General features: G+C 51.7%; 1 protein-coding gene across 1 annotated transcript; it reads left to right on the top strand.

Annotated features, from left to right (window-relative positions):
* The first annotated feature begins 389 nt into the window (after positions 1 to 389).
* Positions 390 to 14,450, top strand: Tbata (thymus, brain and testes associated). Its single transcript, XM_075979126.1, has 9 exons — positions 390 to 430; positions 1,703 to 1,941; positions 4,421 to 4,576; positions 5,735 to 5,856; positions 8,159 to 8,335; positions 10,121 to 10,202; positions 10,959 to 11,103; positions 12,393 to 12,445; positions 13,295 to 14,450. Exons 1-9 carry the CDS (start codon positions 390 to 392, stop codon positions 13,378 to 13,380), a joined length of 1,101 nt encoding a protein of 366 aa, XP_075835241.1. The 3' UTR covers positions 13,381 to 14,450.
* Positions 14,451 to 15,698: the final 1,248 nt, after the last annotated feature.

The raw sequence follows: 15,698 nt of genomic DNA, 5'->3' as shown, positions 1-15,698 counted from the left end.
CATCACTATGGTTTGTTGCTTCTCACAACACTCTAAAAGCTCCATGGTCTGAACATAGCCCAGACTCACTCTTGCTTCCAGATATATGTGATGGCATTGGGTTTTGTTTTTTTGTTTTGTTTTGTTTTATTTTATTTGCTGTTTTGGACCCTCTGAACAGCAGTCTTGCAGACAAATCGTGTTGCACATCTGTAGGAGTTTTTCTCATGTCTGGGAGGGTAACCACTGGGCGATATAGTGTTTTACTACATACTGTCCCCTTCTCCCCTCAGATTGCCTGTTCCAGTTTGTGCACCCACCACCAGTCCACCAGAGCTGCGCCATCCATCGAGAACACTGGCATTAGGATTTTAGTCTTTACATCTCTCGTTGCAAACCCTGTGATGACTATGGAGGTGAAAACCCAGTTGGCTGAGCAACCACTAGTGAGGTGAGGGCCTAAATGCACACAGGCCAGATAGGAGTGTGGGGATGTACACACTGGGAAGTTGAGGCAGGATAGAAGACAAAGGTAGCCTTGGAGGAACTTGGTAAACAGGGGTCCAAGTTCTAGGAAAGACCCTCCGTCACCTTGGAATGCCATGTACCAGGGCCTGGGTGCTGAATTGGCATGGGTCTCTGAACTACATGCTAGGAGGCAGCTGGAGTACAGGAGTTCCAGAGTTTCCAGTGGCTTCCCCTTATTTGGGGGTAGAGGAGGCTACTAACTGCCACTTCAGAGAAGCTTTATTTCTTTAAGTCCTAGACTACCTAGAGCTGAAAGGAAAATGGAACAGGAAACTCAGGGAACAGCCCAGTGACATCCTCCCAGGAATCAGGAAAGGCACCCCTGGCTTAGCATATTTCCAGCTCACCTCCACTCAACCAAGGGACCTCCCTCTAGTCAGGGCCAGCAGGAGAGGGAAGTACAGAAAGCCACCAGGCAGGTGGTACAGCAGGTCCTCCTGGGATACCTTTGGCTCTAGACTCACCTCCTCCTCATCCTTCAGGGACAGAGGCTAAGCGTCCTCTGATCCTGGGGCTGAGGTGCGGTGCTGGGAACCTGAGACAGCTGGTCTCCAGCCTAGCCCAACAAGACAAGAGCTGGACGCTTCTCTGCCTCCTCCCCCATCCCCCCCCCCCCCGCGGTATCTTTGGTGTCAGCTCAGCATCTTCTGGGAGGGATCACGTGGGGGAAAGGACTCGCTGGGACTAGCCTGACCTTGGCTCTAGTCCTGACCCCTGAGTGCTGAGTCTAAGATAAGAACAGCACAGGGGAGGGTGACAGCCTGAAGCTGCTTCTTGGGATTGCCAAAATTTTGGTTTGGGGAGAGACTTCTAATGGGGCCAGCCTCTATTCCCAGAGAATATATAGAGAAGGGGCTTTTTGGCGCATCCTAGGGGTGTGGTGACTAGGTGGGTCTGAGGTTTCTCTTTCTGGTTTTATATCTGGTCTCAGGAAGAAAGCAGGGATCCTGGGAGGTTCCATCTGCCCTCTGACAGATGAACCCCAGCTCCCTACCAAGACAGAGGCTCACTGGGATCGGATGGCATCACTGGGAAAGGATTCTGGGGGAACAAAGCTTTGGGGGTTATAGGGTGGGGGTGCCACGAAGGCAGATTTCAGCCTCTGAGACTTGGGTTCTATGATAGGCACTTGAGTCCTGAGGCCCCGTGAGCCAGAGGAAACACCATTCGCCTCTCTTTAACCATCCTCCTTCAGTCCAAAGGCAGAGCCCGAGCCCGAGAAGAAACCAGAGCACTTTCCGAAGAGCCACGGGGATGTGGGATTCCAGAAAGAGCCAGTGGTCCCAGGCATTGTGGATTTCGAGTTGATCCAAGAGGAGCTGAAGACCTCCTCTAAGCCCCAAACACCAAGTGCCTATCGCTTCGGACGCCTCAGCCACCACTCCTTCTTCTCCCGGCACCACCCCCAGCCACAGCGTGTGACACACATCCAAGGTAAGGCCAAGTGGGCAGAATCTTGCTACAGGGCCCGGCAGAAGTGGGTATCACTAATTGGTCACGAGATCTGGTATAGAGGCGCGCATTCTTATCCATTTCCCGGCGAAGCCTAGAAAGCATGGGGCCTGACGGGCCTCCCACGGCTGCCCAGTGGCCAAGCCAGGACTGACCTGGGGGATTGGAGGAAAGTGCAGGCAGCAAGGGCATATCAGAGGTGTCCCCTACAGAATTCTCCACCCTCTGAATCAGAGAAGGGGATGAAGGTCTCACCCCCAGAACGATGCTCTGACTTCTGACACATGCTGCCTCGTCCTTTTTGCCAGCCACCCACCCACTCATCTATCCACAGCATATACAGAGTGTGAACTACAGACTGACACTTGTCTGGACTCCAAGGACATGACAATAGGCAGAACAGACCACTGTCACGGCTGTCCTGGAGCTTACATCCAGCTGGGAAGGATGGGACATAGATTAGCTGTCACTGTCAGGTTCCAGAGGAGGAGATGGCCTCTTTCAAAAAGGTCGTCAGAAGAGTCCTAGTCAGTGACAAGATATTGAGAAAGACTAAAGGAAGCAAGGGTGGGAGCCCAAATCAATCAAGCACTAGAATGTCCTGCAGAGGGAGGGACACAATGGCCCTGGCTCTGTTGGAGGTACAGCAGGAGAGCCCCTTGGGTGTCTAGAGCAGAGTCAGAAGTAGAAGGGAAGAGATGGTTTCGGAGAGACATTGGAGCTGAATCAGGTGGACCCTGCAGGCCATTGGTGCTGTCTTAAGTCACCTCAGCTTGGCATGTGTGTACTTGTATAAATAATGCTGGCATCTGGAATGTAAGGCAGAAGGATCGCCACCATAAGTTTAAGGGCACTCTGGTCTACCTAAGAGGTCCTGCCTAGCCTGAGCCACCTAAGGAGATTCTGTCTAAAATTTGTAATAACAATCACTTCACTGCATCAAGTGGGGGCCATTGGGAGGGTGGCAGTACAGAAGTGACCATGAGAGGTATTTACACAAGGTCCCGCTGGCCTGGATGGAAGCCAAACCATCAGGCTGTGGGAGATTCCACAGCTCTAGTCTAATGGTACAGAAGGAAGACCCCCTAGGATGTTGACCACTGACTGAAAGTGAAGCATAGGGCAGATAGGCAGCGACATCATTCCTTAATCAGAGTACACAAATACCAAGAAGCCATCAAGGGTCAGTGGAGTAGGGGATAGAGTTGGGGAGAAGCCACAGATGGAGGAAAACAGCCCCAACAGCCTGGGAAGACGCACTGTGAGAGCCATTTGAGAAAAAAAAAAAACAATGCATTGTGAAGACACAGAGTTTTGGATTAAGAGGTTGAAAAGACTGGGAGACATTAGAGAAGAAGAGAGGAAGCTGAAGAGCCTGGAGAAGCCAGGAGAGTGAGGATCCTGGGACCAAAGCAGTCAAGGCCTAGCCAAGCTTTTGGTGGCCTAGGTTTATAATCCGAGAGCTGCGGAGGTGGAGACAGGAGGATCCCCAATGCTCATGGGCCAGCCATCCTAGCTAGATGGGTAAACTGTGCACCAATGAGAGGCTCTATCTCAAATAAAACAAGGTAGATGGTGCCGGGGAACAAGAGCCAAGGTCATTGTCTGCACACACGTGAACATGCACAGGTATGTCTGTGTACACACACAGACACGTGTACATGCATGTATGCATGCACGTGCGCTGTTTGATTTTGTGTGTATAGTGTATGCATGCACATTCACGTCTGTGAATTCAGACATGAATGTGTATGCATCTATGCCTAGGTATGCATGTGGAGGTCAGAGGACCATCTCAAGGGTCAGTCCTTGCCTTCCATCTTGTTTGATACAGAGTGTCTTTGTTTTTCCACTGCGTATGCCAGGCTAGTTGGCCAGCAAGCTTCCTGGATATTTTCCCTCTACCCTTCCCCACCTCCCCAGATTATAGATGCTCACACTATGCATCTGGTTTTTATGTGGATCCTGGACATTCAAACTCAGATCCTCCCATTTGCATGGCAAGTGCTTTTACTAAGCCGTCTTCCCAGTCCCTTTTTCCCAGTCCCTTTTTTTTAAAACCATGAGTCTAGGTATTGAACTCAAATCCTCTTGTTTCCAAGGCAAGCACGTACCAGCTGAACTGTTTCCCTGGCCCCCCTAGTCTTCATCTTTGAGCCACCTACAATTCATTGACCTGTCACAGGAAGCCAGAAGGACCTCAGGAGGTCCCACGAAGGCCTGACTCTGTCTTGCATCTTCCCAGCTCACTGAAGACCCTGAGTAGATCCTCCATGTTCGTGTACCCATGAGCATGGTGGTTGCTGGTCTATGGTTTTGACTCTGATGACGTGAGTTTGCCGTTACAGGAAGAGGAGCACTTGAAGCACTCTCTGGCCCTCATTACCTCTTTCCAGATCCCTGGAGCTCCTAGGAGTCCTCCGCCCCGCCCCCCAAACCACAGGTCTTGTCTCCCCTGCAGATCTCACCGGGAAGACTGTGTGTGTGGTCAGGGACGAGTTCTCTTTGGCACCCGTGACTCAGTCGGCACTCTTATCCAGCTGTCTGATGGGGATGCCCACCATCTCAGTCCCCATTGGGGACCCACAGTCCAACCGGAACCCCCAGCTTCCTCCTGGTGAGTACTTGGGCCACACCCTTCTATCTGAAGGTTCATACTTCTCCCAAAGTGTGTGGCTGGGCAGGGGCCTGAGACGAAAAGGGACATTGCTCTTCAATGGTTCTTCCTTTCTGTGTTGTTCCCCAGGCCCTAATCCCCTGGATTTGAGGGGTTTTGTTTTGTTTTGGTTTTTCTTTTTTTTTATGTTTATTTATTTATTATGTATACAATATTCTATCTGTGTGTATGTCTACAGGCCAGAAGAGGGCACCAGACCTCATTACAGATGGTTGTGAGCCACCATGTGGTTGCTGGGAATTGAACTCAGGACCTTTGGAAGAGCAGGCAATGCTCTTAACCACTGAGCCATCTCTCCAGCCCCTTGGTTTGGTTTTTCAAGACAAGGTTTCTTTGTGTAGCTTTGGAGCCTGTCCTGGAACTCGCTCTGTAGATCAGGCTGGCCTCAAACTCACAGAGATCTGCCTGCCTCTGCCTCCCGAGTTACTGGGATTAAAGGCGTGTGCTGCCACCACCCAGTTGAATTTGAGATATTTGAGGAGTAACAAAGAGCTGGAGTCAAACTGATTTTGGACACAGTCATATGACTTGGAGCTAGAGCCGAGAGTGACACTTGTAATATTTAGTGACTTGTGAGCAGGCAGCAGTTTTTCAGCTCCCCAGCTGCTTTGTTGGAGGGACTTTAGAGGCCAAGCCCTACTTTTCTGCTACTAAGGTTTGGGAGGGTCAGGAGGGTGGGGTTGTGGTAGAAATCCTGTTGGAAAGGAACAGGGTGACAGCTAGCGCAGGGCAGAGAAGCCGGAGGGCTGGCTGAGGCCTGTCTAGAAAACAGTTCAACGTCTTAACAACAGGCGTGACATCTTTTCTGAATCTCAGTGTTGGCTCCAGGCATCTAAAAGGGAAGAGAAGCCAGATCAAACTGCTGGTGTTTAGGCGCAGTAGCCTAATGCCCTCCAGCATCCCCCAGAGAAGACTCAGGGAGACTGTCAACATTAGCAACCCTTATTCCACTGGGGTTTCTAATGCTTCTCCCTCTGGGCAGAAAGGCTTGTAACGTGGAGGGGGCACTTCCACCTAGAATCTTTCCCCTCCGTCCCAGTCCTGATGACACGGGGAGGGCAAACAGGGCCCCCCCAAGATCTTGTCCTGTCCTCTCAGACCTCTGGAAGAAAAATCTAAAGGACCTAGCTTCCCGAGTGGCTGTCTTCACTAAGGAAAACGAGTCAAGGACTAACGAGGCTGGTGCTGAACCAAAGAGCGAGCCTGGAAAGAAAGCCTTGGTGAGTCCCTCCAAAGCTCTGCCACTGGCATGAGAAGGGGTGCTCCTAAGGGGGGCACAAAATCACACCTAGCAGAGAAGTCCAAGAAGGGTCCCCAGAAGCACCCTCTAGGGTCATCCATAGTTGCCTATGGGGATTTGGGACACCTTTAGGGAACGGAGCCTGGAGCACAGGGTAGAAGTGGGTAGCGATGGAGAGGTGAGAGGAGGACTTTGAGTGTGGGAGGAAGAATTTCTTCCAAACTTCCCCACACAGTTAGCATTCAAGCTCCTCTGGTGTGGAGAACAGTTGGAGGTTTTCAGACAGAATGGGGATGACTTCACAGGTGCCCTTCAGGGACAAAGTGGTAAAGGCAGGTGGTCTTGGGACAGACCTTTGTAATGGAGTGCGTTTTGGGGTAGTCCACGTGTAGAGGGGGGGACATGGCTGCTTGTCCCTGCTTGCAACTGATGCACTGAAGTGCTCAGGATAACACAGCCAAGCGTGCAGGTCTGGTTGTCTTTAAAATGTGGAGAAAATAGCTGTGGTGATCACTTCTCTGATCTCAGCATCAGGGAGACAGAGGCATGGCTGCACACTTATGGTGTAGCCTGTTCTGCACAGCAAGTTCCAGGCCTGTCGGGGCTGCTCACTAAGGGCTTGTCTCAAACCAAATAAAAGCAAAGAAAAACAATGGGGAGGGGGTGTTTACACGCTTTAGCTGGAATTACATTGGCAGGAGGCTCTAAGCCTGCCCTGTACCCAGCATTTTCCAGGGCAGAGAAAAGGTGTCAAGGGCTGGGAAGGCAGCTCATTCAGAAAGCACTTGCCAAAAAAGAAAGCAAAGCACTTACTTAAGAGCATGGTGGAGCATACAATCTATCCCTCCCAATCCCTCCGGAGGCAGAGGTTCTGGGATCGGGAAGCTTTGAGACCAACCTGGTCTACACAGCGAGTTTTAATACAGCCAGGTCTATGTAGAGAGACCGTCATTCAAAAGCAAAAAGCACTTGCCTTCTAAGCCTGAAGACCTGAGTTTAATCCTCGAAACCCACGTTTAAAAAGCCTGAAGGGCCAGGCGATGGTGGCGCACGCCTTTAATCCTAGCACTCGGGAGGCAGAGGCAGGTGGATCTCTGTGAGTTCGAGACCAGCCTGGTCTACAGAGCTAGTTCCAGGACAGGCTCCAAAGCCACAGAGAAACCCTGTCTGGAAAAACAAAAACAAAAGCCTGAAAGGGGGAGCAGGGGGCTGGCTGGAGGAATGGCTCTCCAGCCAGTTAAGAGTGCTATTTGCAGGCAGGTGGTGGAGCACACCTTTAATCACAGCACTCGGGAGGCAGAGGCAGGCAGATCTCTGTGAGTTCGAGGCCAGCCTGGACTACATGAGCGAGAGCCAGGAGAGGCTCCAAAGCTACAGAGAAACCCTGTCTTGAAAAAAAAGAAAGAAAGAGAGAGAGAGAGAGAGAGAGAGAGAGAGAGAGAGAGAGAGAGAGAGAAAGAAAGAAAGAAGAAAGAAAGAGTGCTGTTTGCTATTACCAAGGATCCAGATTCAATCCCAGGAATCTACAGGGTAGCTCACAACCATTTGTAATTCCAGTTCCAAGGGATCAGCAGAGGTCACTGCACACATGCAGTGCACTCCAGACATACAAACATTCGCACACATGAAATTAATCTTTAAAAAAAATCCTGGCATAGCAATGCATGCTTGTAATCTTTACTCTAGAGAGGCAGAGATAAGTGATTTCCAGGCCAGTGAAGGACCTTATTTTGGTGTGGGGGGGGGGGGAAGGATGAGGACTGACACTTGAGGTTGTCCTCTGACCTCTCTGCACACGCATACATACTTGAGCAAACGTGTACCTGTATACACATGAAAATGCAAAAACACAGGCAGACACGCATGCACACAGGCAGACACACATGCACACAGGTAGACATACATGCACATAGGCAGACACACACGCACACAGACACTCACAGAGAGGTAGCAGGCAGAGAATAAAGGACGTTAAGCTGTGAGTGTGAGGAACAGACCTCAGATATAGGAGCAGCTGAGCTACGAATCAGGGTTGACACAGGGGTCTTGGCCCGGGATACTGCTCCCACACCTCCGACTTGCCTCTAGAGGAGAACGAAGGCCACTGGGGCTATAGTCATCCAACCCTGGGATGCTGGGTTAGGATGCAGAAGGAGCCAGGGAGGACCTGGGACAGGATGGAGACGGCTTGATAGCATCCTAGGCCTGGCCTCTTCTTCATTGCCCCCCTGCCTTCTCCCACTTTCATCAGCTCCTAGAGTCTCTTGTCACTTTCCTTCTAGCCAAAGGAAGAGCCTCCTGTGAGGGAGCAGGGGGCAAAGTACTCAGCCAAGACTGGTAGGCTTATCCCGGCTTCCAGCCAAGCTCTTAGCCGCCGCAACCGCCAGGGCCAGCGGAGCCACCCTTCTGCCAGAGACGGAGGAGCCCAAGCCTCCGTTCTGGAGGACCAGGAGCTACTGGTAAGCCCCACTCTGGAGGCAGGGACTGCAGTGGTCTCAGCCTCCAGGATCCCAGGTCTTCCAGCCAGCACCCTCCTGGCCTGCCTTAGGGTGGCTTCTCCAGAGACAGTGCCCCCTAAGACTGTAAGACCACAAAGACCATGCCCTAGGAGTCAGCGTCCTGGGCTCTGAGCTCCTCTGCTTCTAGACAGCCTGTTGTCATCCTGACCCTCTCTGTGTAAGTCCTCTCTCGTGGGTCATTGGTTAAACTGGGAGCATGGCTATGTTAGCACTGCATTACCACGGAAGCAGCTCTCCAGGGTCAGCATCCACCGCTCTTGAGAAAGTGGCCCAAGGACTGAGAACCTAGGAGAGGGAAGGGCCTGCCCACAGCATTCTCAATCCACAGCCTGCAAGGCTAGCCTGGACTGGGCTTCCTGTGGTCTTTTCCTCATTGAGTCTGAAAATGAGCCCCCAATGTGCAGCAGTGGACAAGGGCATCAGTGATCCCTGGGAGTGTGCATGCATGTCCCCCAGAGCCAAAGTGCCACCACCTCTCTCACTGAAGGGTAGTGCTTTTAGGCCCAGCAACATGGGTAGACCAGACAGATCTCAGGATCCCCATTCAACCCACAAAGAGGTTTAGGCTCTTTTGGGTGATGTTTTGTGGCCAGGTCTCCCAGCGGATGGCCAGCATAGCCAGGCTAGAATCGGTACTTTCTCCACCATAGGGCAGCTACATCGCATCTGGAGTTAGGTTCTCAGGTCCCATGGGGAGGGGGCCCAGGGCAGGTAAGGAGGATGGGAAGAATGGGGAAGGGCCAAAGGGCAGTTCAGGGTGGGTGCTGCAAGTGGGTGCTGGGTGGGTTGGGAGGATAGGGTGGGCATCTAGCAGGTACAGACCCGAGGGAGAAGCCCAACCCAGTTCCGACTCCACCAATGATAAGGTGGGCCTGCCAGGGTCTGATAGACCCCTCCAGGTCCTTGGAGAAGCTGCCTGGAAAGGGCTGAGGGAACCCTACTTTCCTAGGACTCCCAGAGCTCCACCTCCTACGGCGGGCCCCCCCTCCAGCCCTCCATAGATACAACTGCCACCTGCAACTTGGCCTAGGAGGTCCCCAGAGCACATCCTGGACACAGCTGGACCATATACTGCCGCTACTTGCCTGGAGGAGACAGGGGAAGCCACTGGCTGAGGAGGCAGCTAGGAGTCGAGAGTCCCAGCTGCTTCGCTGGAAGGAGCCCCTCACTAGGCACCTGGCAGAAACAATCTACTCTCGCCAGCAGGCTGCCTACAGCGAGTCCCCCACCTCCCGGAAAACATATCCAGATTCTGGGCGCTCCCGGGTGGGGAGGCCCTTGGGGTGCCCCAAACCACCACCCAAAAGATCCAAGCATGCAACACTCGGTGCGTCTCTGAGGAGGTGACTGGTCAGCACTGATTTTGCTGTCCCAGTGAGGGGCCCTAGGTTCCAACCAGCCCAGTGGAGACTATGGGGCTGAGAGGTCTAACCTGTCCCGTATCTGAGGCTTGATTCTGTTCTCAAGTCCCCGCAGGACACCTTCCTTTCTCAAGGCCTCACAGAGAGCAATTTCACAGGGACAATTCTAAGAAAAAGTCCCCCTCATCAAAGTGCTAGGTCTCATGGAGGAACCTTTAGGAGGAAGCATTTTAGCCAAGCATGTGGCCCGGGGACCCCATGTCAAGGGGAGGAGGCTGCTGTTCCCTGACCCACGTTTGCCTGCACTTCTGGCTGGAGTGTGACAGGGGCTCCCACTGACCGCAGCCTGTCCTCTTTCACATAGATCTTGGAGCTTCTTTGTCAGATTCTACAGACGGATTCTTTAAGTGCCATCCAGTTCTGGCTGCTCTATGCGCCACCAAAGGGTGAGGACACCATAATGCAGCCCCCTCTCCATGTGGAGGGGGGCTACCCATCCCTTGCCCTTGTTCCTGATCCTGCAGGACAGATGTCACTCAGTCTTTTCTCTTTTCTCCTTGGGAGTCCCAAAGCATCCCAGAGGCTTCCCATTATCATTCCTCCCTCCTCCCCTAATTCCTGGCAGCATTTCTGTGGCCCTGTTCTTTGGAGGGGGCCCCTCTTTAGTACTGACCTCAGACATAGGTGTCTGGACGGGGAAAACAGATAAAGATTGTTCCCAGCAGACCCAGCCCCTCCCGGTCACTGTAGGAAACATGCACATAAGTGCAAATACCAGAACGCACAAGCTTGTGCAGAGAGCCCACAGATACATGTCTGCTTCGGAACAGTGAGGGGAAGGAGTGGGGTGAATCCCCAGGGAACGAGTCTATAAGCTCGCTAGAGGAAGGGATGGGAAAAAGGAAGAGTTGGAGGGCAGGGGAGATAAATCCCAGATTTCCAAATGTGATCCAGGAGGGAGGAAAGGAGGTGGGAGGAGCGGAAGGAGCCAAGTCCAAAGTGCAAATGGCTCTCATGGTAGGAGAGGGCGATGTAGAGGTAAGGGCTCAGCACACAGCTACAAGCACTGTGAGGATCTTCCTTGGGTGCGGGGGCCTATGAGGAGATGCAGGATGATTAGAGGAAGATGTCCTTCACCAGGGCTGGGACCAGCTGGTTGAGATAGGAAAGGGGCTGAGGACACTGCCCTGTGCTGTTTATAGAAAAAGACTTGGCGCTGGGACTTCTGCAGACAGCGGTGGCTCAGCTCATCCCCCAGCCCCTCCCAACCCTCCCAGAGGAGAAGCTCTTGAACCAGCTCCAAGAGCTTCAAGAACCTCCTCAAGAGATACAACAGGCAACCTACAGGTGGGCTCCAGGCCCCTCATCTGCTCTTCTGTTTCCAGAACCACACCCTGGCGGTCAGTATCCGCCTACCCTGGCTTTGTGACCCCACCTATAATCCCAGCACCATAGCTAGGGGAAATGAAGGCAGGATCCTTGAAGAAGGCTGGGCTAGATGTGTCTGTGTGCTTCAGATGCAGTAGAGAGATCCTGCCTCAAGGAGTAGGGTGGGGAACACCCATGTGGGTGCAAGACGTCTGGTCCTCACACGCTAATACAGCAAGAGTCTTATGCGCTTAGTCATCTTCCCAGCTGAACACCGAGGACTGGAAACTGCAAAGTTGGGAGACTGGGAAAAGACCATCTCAGGAGGTGGGAGGTGCCCAGGGCCTGGTGGTCAAGAATGAACAGACTGCAGGGATTAAATTTTGGGGTGCTGGGGCATGGTTAAGAAAGTGGCTTAGGTTTGGAGGAGGCATATTTTGGTGGGTGGTTGTTTTATGGGTCAGGCTGGCCTCAAACCGGCTTTGTACCTGAAGATGACCTTGAGCTCAACCCTCCTGCCTCTGCCTCCTGAGTGCTGGGATTGCAGGTGTTTACCAAACAGTGCTGGGGATGGAACCCAGAGCTTCCCACACATTAGGCAAGCATTCTACCACCTGAGCTACAACTCCAGCCCTGGGGCATAGGTTCTTGCTTGGGTCCTAGAGTTGGTTTTCTTTTTCTGCTTGAGAGAAGAAAGGATGCTCAGGAGCTGGGGTTCATCGGTAGATAGTTGTATAGGCCCCGGGTTCAATTCCAACTGCTGCAACACACAGTAAACATACCAGCAGAAGAAGAGGACAACAGGGAAGGCAAGCATTACTGTGCTCAGAGGAGAGACCCCAAGTCAGCCTCTTCACCTCTCTCTCAAGCCTCCTGCCAGAGGTGTGGGGGAACTGACGTGGCTGTGTGAAGGGTAACAATAGCTAACAGATCACACAAGGTAGAAAAACATTAGTCACTTGTCCAGAATTAGCTTGACAGACAAGAGGCTGTGGGATAGACCATAGCCCTGGCTATCTCAGACAAGAGGACCTTGGAACCCCATGGCTACAGCAGACACACAATCACAACTGTCTGCTTCCTGCTTTGGAGGTGCAGGAGGCTGTCTGGGTCCATCTGTGGACAGTTCCGCACCAGCTCTTCAGGAGGGGTGTCTTGCCTCTTCTACAAGCTGGTGGCTGACCACACCTCTGCCACCTCCCAACTCCTAACCAACCTACCGTCTGTAGACTCGGTCTCCCAAGCCTGTCATTTGTATTTGGTTATAGTCCATCCCTGAAGAAGACGAAGACGCAGCCTCTATCCAAGACGGAGAAACCAGGTAAGAGCCCTCAAAGGGAGCTGTTTATTCTAGAGGCTCACTGAGGCCAGCTCTACCTGGATTCCTGCCCAAGGAAGTTGGGTTATTTCTTTAATGCAGCAAATATTTATTGCATGCTTACTGTGTGTCAGGTTCTGGCGAGTCATGAGGAAAGAATTGGGACAAGTCCTATGTGATTGGGGCTTACATCTTAGAGAGGAAGTATACAAAGGGCAGAACCCCCAGGAGGATAGCAGGTTAACTGGGGGGGGGGGGAGCTCCCTATCCTGAGCCACAGAAATATCCAGGGAAGGCCTTGGAGTAGAGCTCCCCATGCCTGGAATACTGATGGAAGAATAAGTTGGTCGGGGTATCCAGGCCTTCTGGGTGGGGGAGAGCAGTATGAGGTAAGACAAGCCTGGGCCTGTCTTTTGAAGAGTGTAGGACACTCTGGAGGGAGTAGGATGTAGTATGTCCCTGTGGTCACTGTGCAAGGCATGTATGGGGGTGGGGGTGGCAAGAAGGGACAAGGGAGTCCAGAGAGGAGGCCCTTGGAGGAGACATAGTATCTTAGACCAGACAGTGTGGGGACAGCTGGAAGGGAGAGAATGCCTGTCGACAGTGGATATGATTCTCCTTTGTCAGTGTGTAGCGCCCCAAGGGCCCAGAAGTGTGTCTGGCATGCAGTAGGTGCTTGACACGTGTTTGGTATCCAGATTAAAAAAAAAAAAAAAGGACCGGGGAGTGGTAGGGCTCACAGAAGTGAGCTAGTTTGTCCCAAGTCCCCCACTGAACTGAAGGCACTGCTGGCTTTGACATTGCCCTACCTCCCTGTCAGCTCTCTCATCTCTTGCCTCTCCCCTCCTCCAGAGTTCATTGGCAAAGCCCAAGTCCTCTGCGTGCATCCCAGCGAGGACTCAGAGGAGAAAACGACCAAGTCAAAGGCCGAGAGCTGAGGAACACAGCCCAGAGCCCGGAGACTTCTGTCTAGCTCAAAGGCAGCTTCTAAGCTTGGGGCTGGGGGCTCCTGTCGCGCTATGTCAACGCCAGCCCCTGGTCTCCAGCCACGCTCTACTAAATAAAATGCAGCTTTCCCCGGACGACAGCAGTTCTACCCTACCGCAAGATGGTTTTAGATGATTTTACTCTAGAAGTGTGGAGCTCCCTGCCATGGAGAAAGCCCAGGGTACCACTCACAGTTAGCAACGGTCTTCCCATCAGTTAATGTAATCAAGATAATCTCCCACAGGCAAGCCCAGAGGCCTGTCCTGTGGGTGATTCTAGATCAGAGATTCTCAATCCATAGGTCACGACCGCTCTGGGGGGCCACCTATCAGATATGTACATCATGAATCATAACAGTAGCAAAATTAGAGTTATGAAATAGAAGCAAAAATAAAAATAATTATATGGTTGGGGTATTAAGGGGTCACAGCAGTAGGAAGGTTGAGAACCGCTGCTCTAGATCCTGCCAGACTGACGACTAACATAAACCTTCACAGTCACCATGCCTGGCTCCAGCTTTCACTATTAAAGTGCCCCACTTTTAAAGCCCTTGGTCACCCTGTTGGTTTATTATTTCCCCCCAGTGGTGGTATAAGTGACAGCTGTGCCCATGGCTGCCTCTCTGGCTTTATCGTCATTCTGCCACTAGCTGCTTCCACATTTACCCCCATCCATTTTTGGAAAATGTGGTCAAATATAACAGGCAAGTTATCATCTTAGCCACCCAGAAGGTGTGGTGGTTTGAATAAGAATGGCTACCTTAGGCTCATATATTTAGAGGCCCAGGGAGTGGCACTATTTGAACGGATTAGTAGATGTGGCCTGTTGGAAAAAGTGTGTTAATGGGTGTGGGCTTTGAGGTTTCAAAAGTCCATGCAGGGCCCAGTCTGTCTGTCCGTCTGTCTGTCTCTCTCTCTCTCCCTCCCCCTCTGCCCGTGGATCCAGATGTAGAACTCTCAGCTACCTCTCCAGCACTATGTCTGTCTGCTATGAAAATGGACTAAACCTCTGAAACTGTAACCAGCCCAATTAAATGCTTTCTTTTATAAGAGTTGCTGTGGTCATGGTGTCTCTTCACCACAACAGAACACTGACAAAGACAGAAGGGCAGTGGTCCCTCCATTGTGGGACCATTATCCATCTTTGAGGCTATTCCATCTTGCAGAAGTGAAACTCTGCACCTAAAGACTTTGTCTTGTCTAGTTGAACTACTACTGCAAATATGTATTGGATTAGGTAATTCATAGACTACCGAAGTCCATTTTGAGCTCTGGAGATTGAAAAGCCCAAGGTTAAGGCTTGGGTAGGTTTGGGGCCTGGTAAGGACCTGTCACTCCTAGATGGTACCTTCTGTATGCCATGTGTGGCAGAATGGGAAGACACACTCCCATGAGCCCCTTTATAAGGGTCCCTATTCACTTCCTATTCATGGAGACAGAACCTGCATGAGCCAACCCTTCCCAAAGGCCTACGTTTCAAATTGAGACAGGGGCTCATCATTTAACCCAGACAGGCTTTGAACTCCAAATCCTCTTGCTTCAGTCTATAAAGTGCTGGGGCTACAAACTGTGAGCCACCATGCCTGGTCAAGTACCAATTTCTTAATACTACCAGCCACCTTGGGGACACTACTTAATATTATCACCTTCCAACATATGAATTTGGGAGGGTAGGGGGGAAACATACATTCAAACCACAGCGCCCACAAAACAGTAAGCCCCCACTCCCCTCTTCTCGACTATTGAAAACCACGCTCCAGTTTTGTGTCTGAGAGTGGAATAGTTCCCAGGAGTCCACTAGTACAATCCTCTTTGTCTTTCTGTGTCAGGTTTATTTTGCTTGGCATAACTTCTTCAAGAGTCAAACAAGTTGTGACGTGTGTCACAGTCGCCTGCCACCTGCTTTTACTGGTGTAGCAGTCAAGCTCTCCCGCCCGGACCACACAGCGTCATCAAGGTCTGAGCCCCATCGAGGATCTGTTCATAGCATAGGGCACATAAATACCATCACCTGTCTTCATTAACAGGTGAACTAACAAAGTATCCACATAGTAAAAGAATCCTAGATGACACTTGCCTCAATAATAAACAACCCCAGTTGGCATGAAAACCCTGACACTATGGTGGGCCTGTCTTTAATTTCTCAAGGTGTACTCCTGGCGGGGGGGAGCTGTCACTGTAGATTCTCATGGTTTCAGTCCCTGGTCAGTGGCTACCCTGCTCTAGGCCTGAGAGGTAGAGCGTCAGGACAACAAATGTAAAGAACTGAG

The sequence above is a fragment of the Microtus pennsylvanicus genome, chromosome 7 (assembly GCF_037038515.1).
Source record: "Microtus pennsylvanicus isolate mMicPen1 chromosome 7, mMicPen1.hap1, whole genome shotgun sequence".
In the NCBI taxonomy this organism is placed as follows: Eukaryota; Metazoa; Chordata; class Mammalia; order Rodentia; family Cricetidae; genus Microtus; species Microtus pennsylvanicus.
This window is presented reverse-complemented; position numbering and strand designations above follow the sequence as displayed.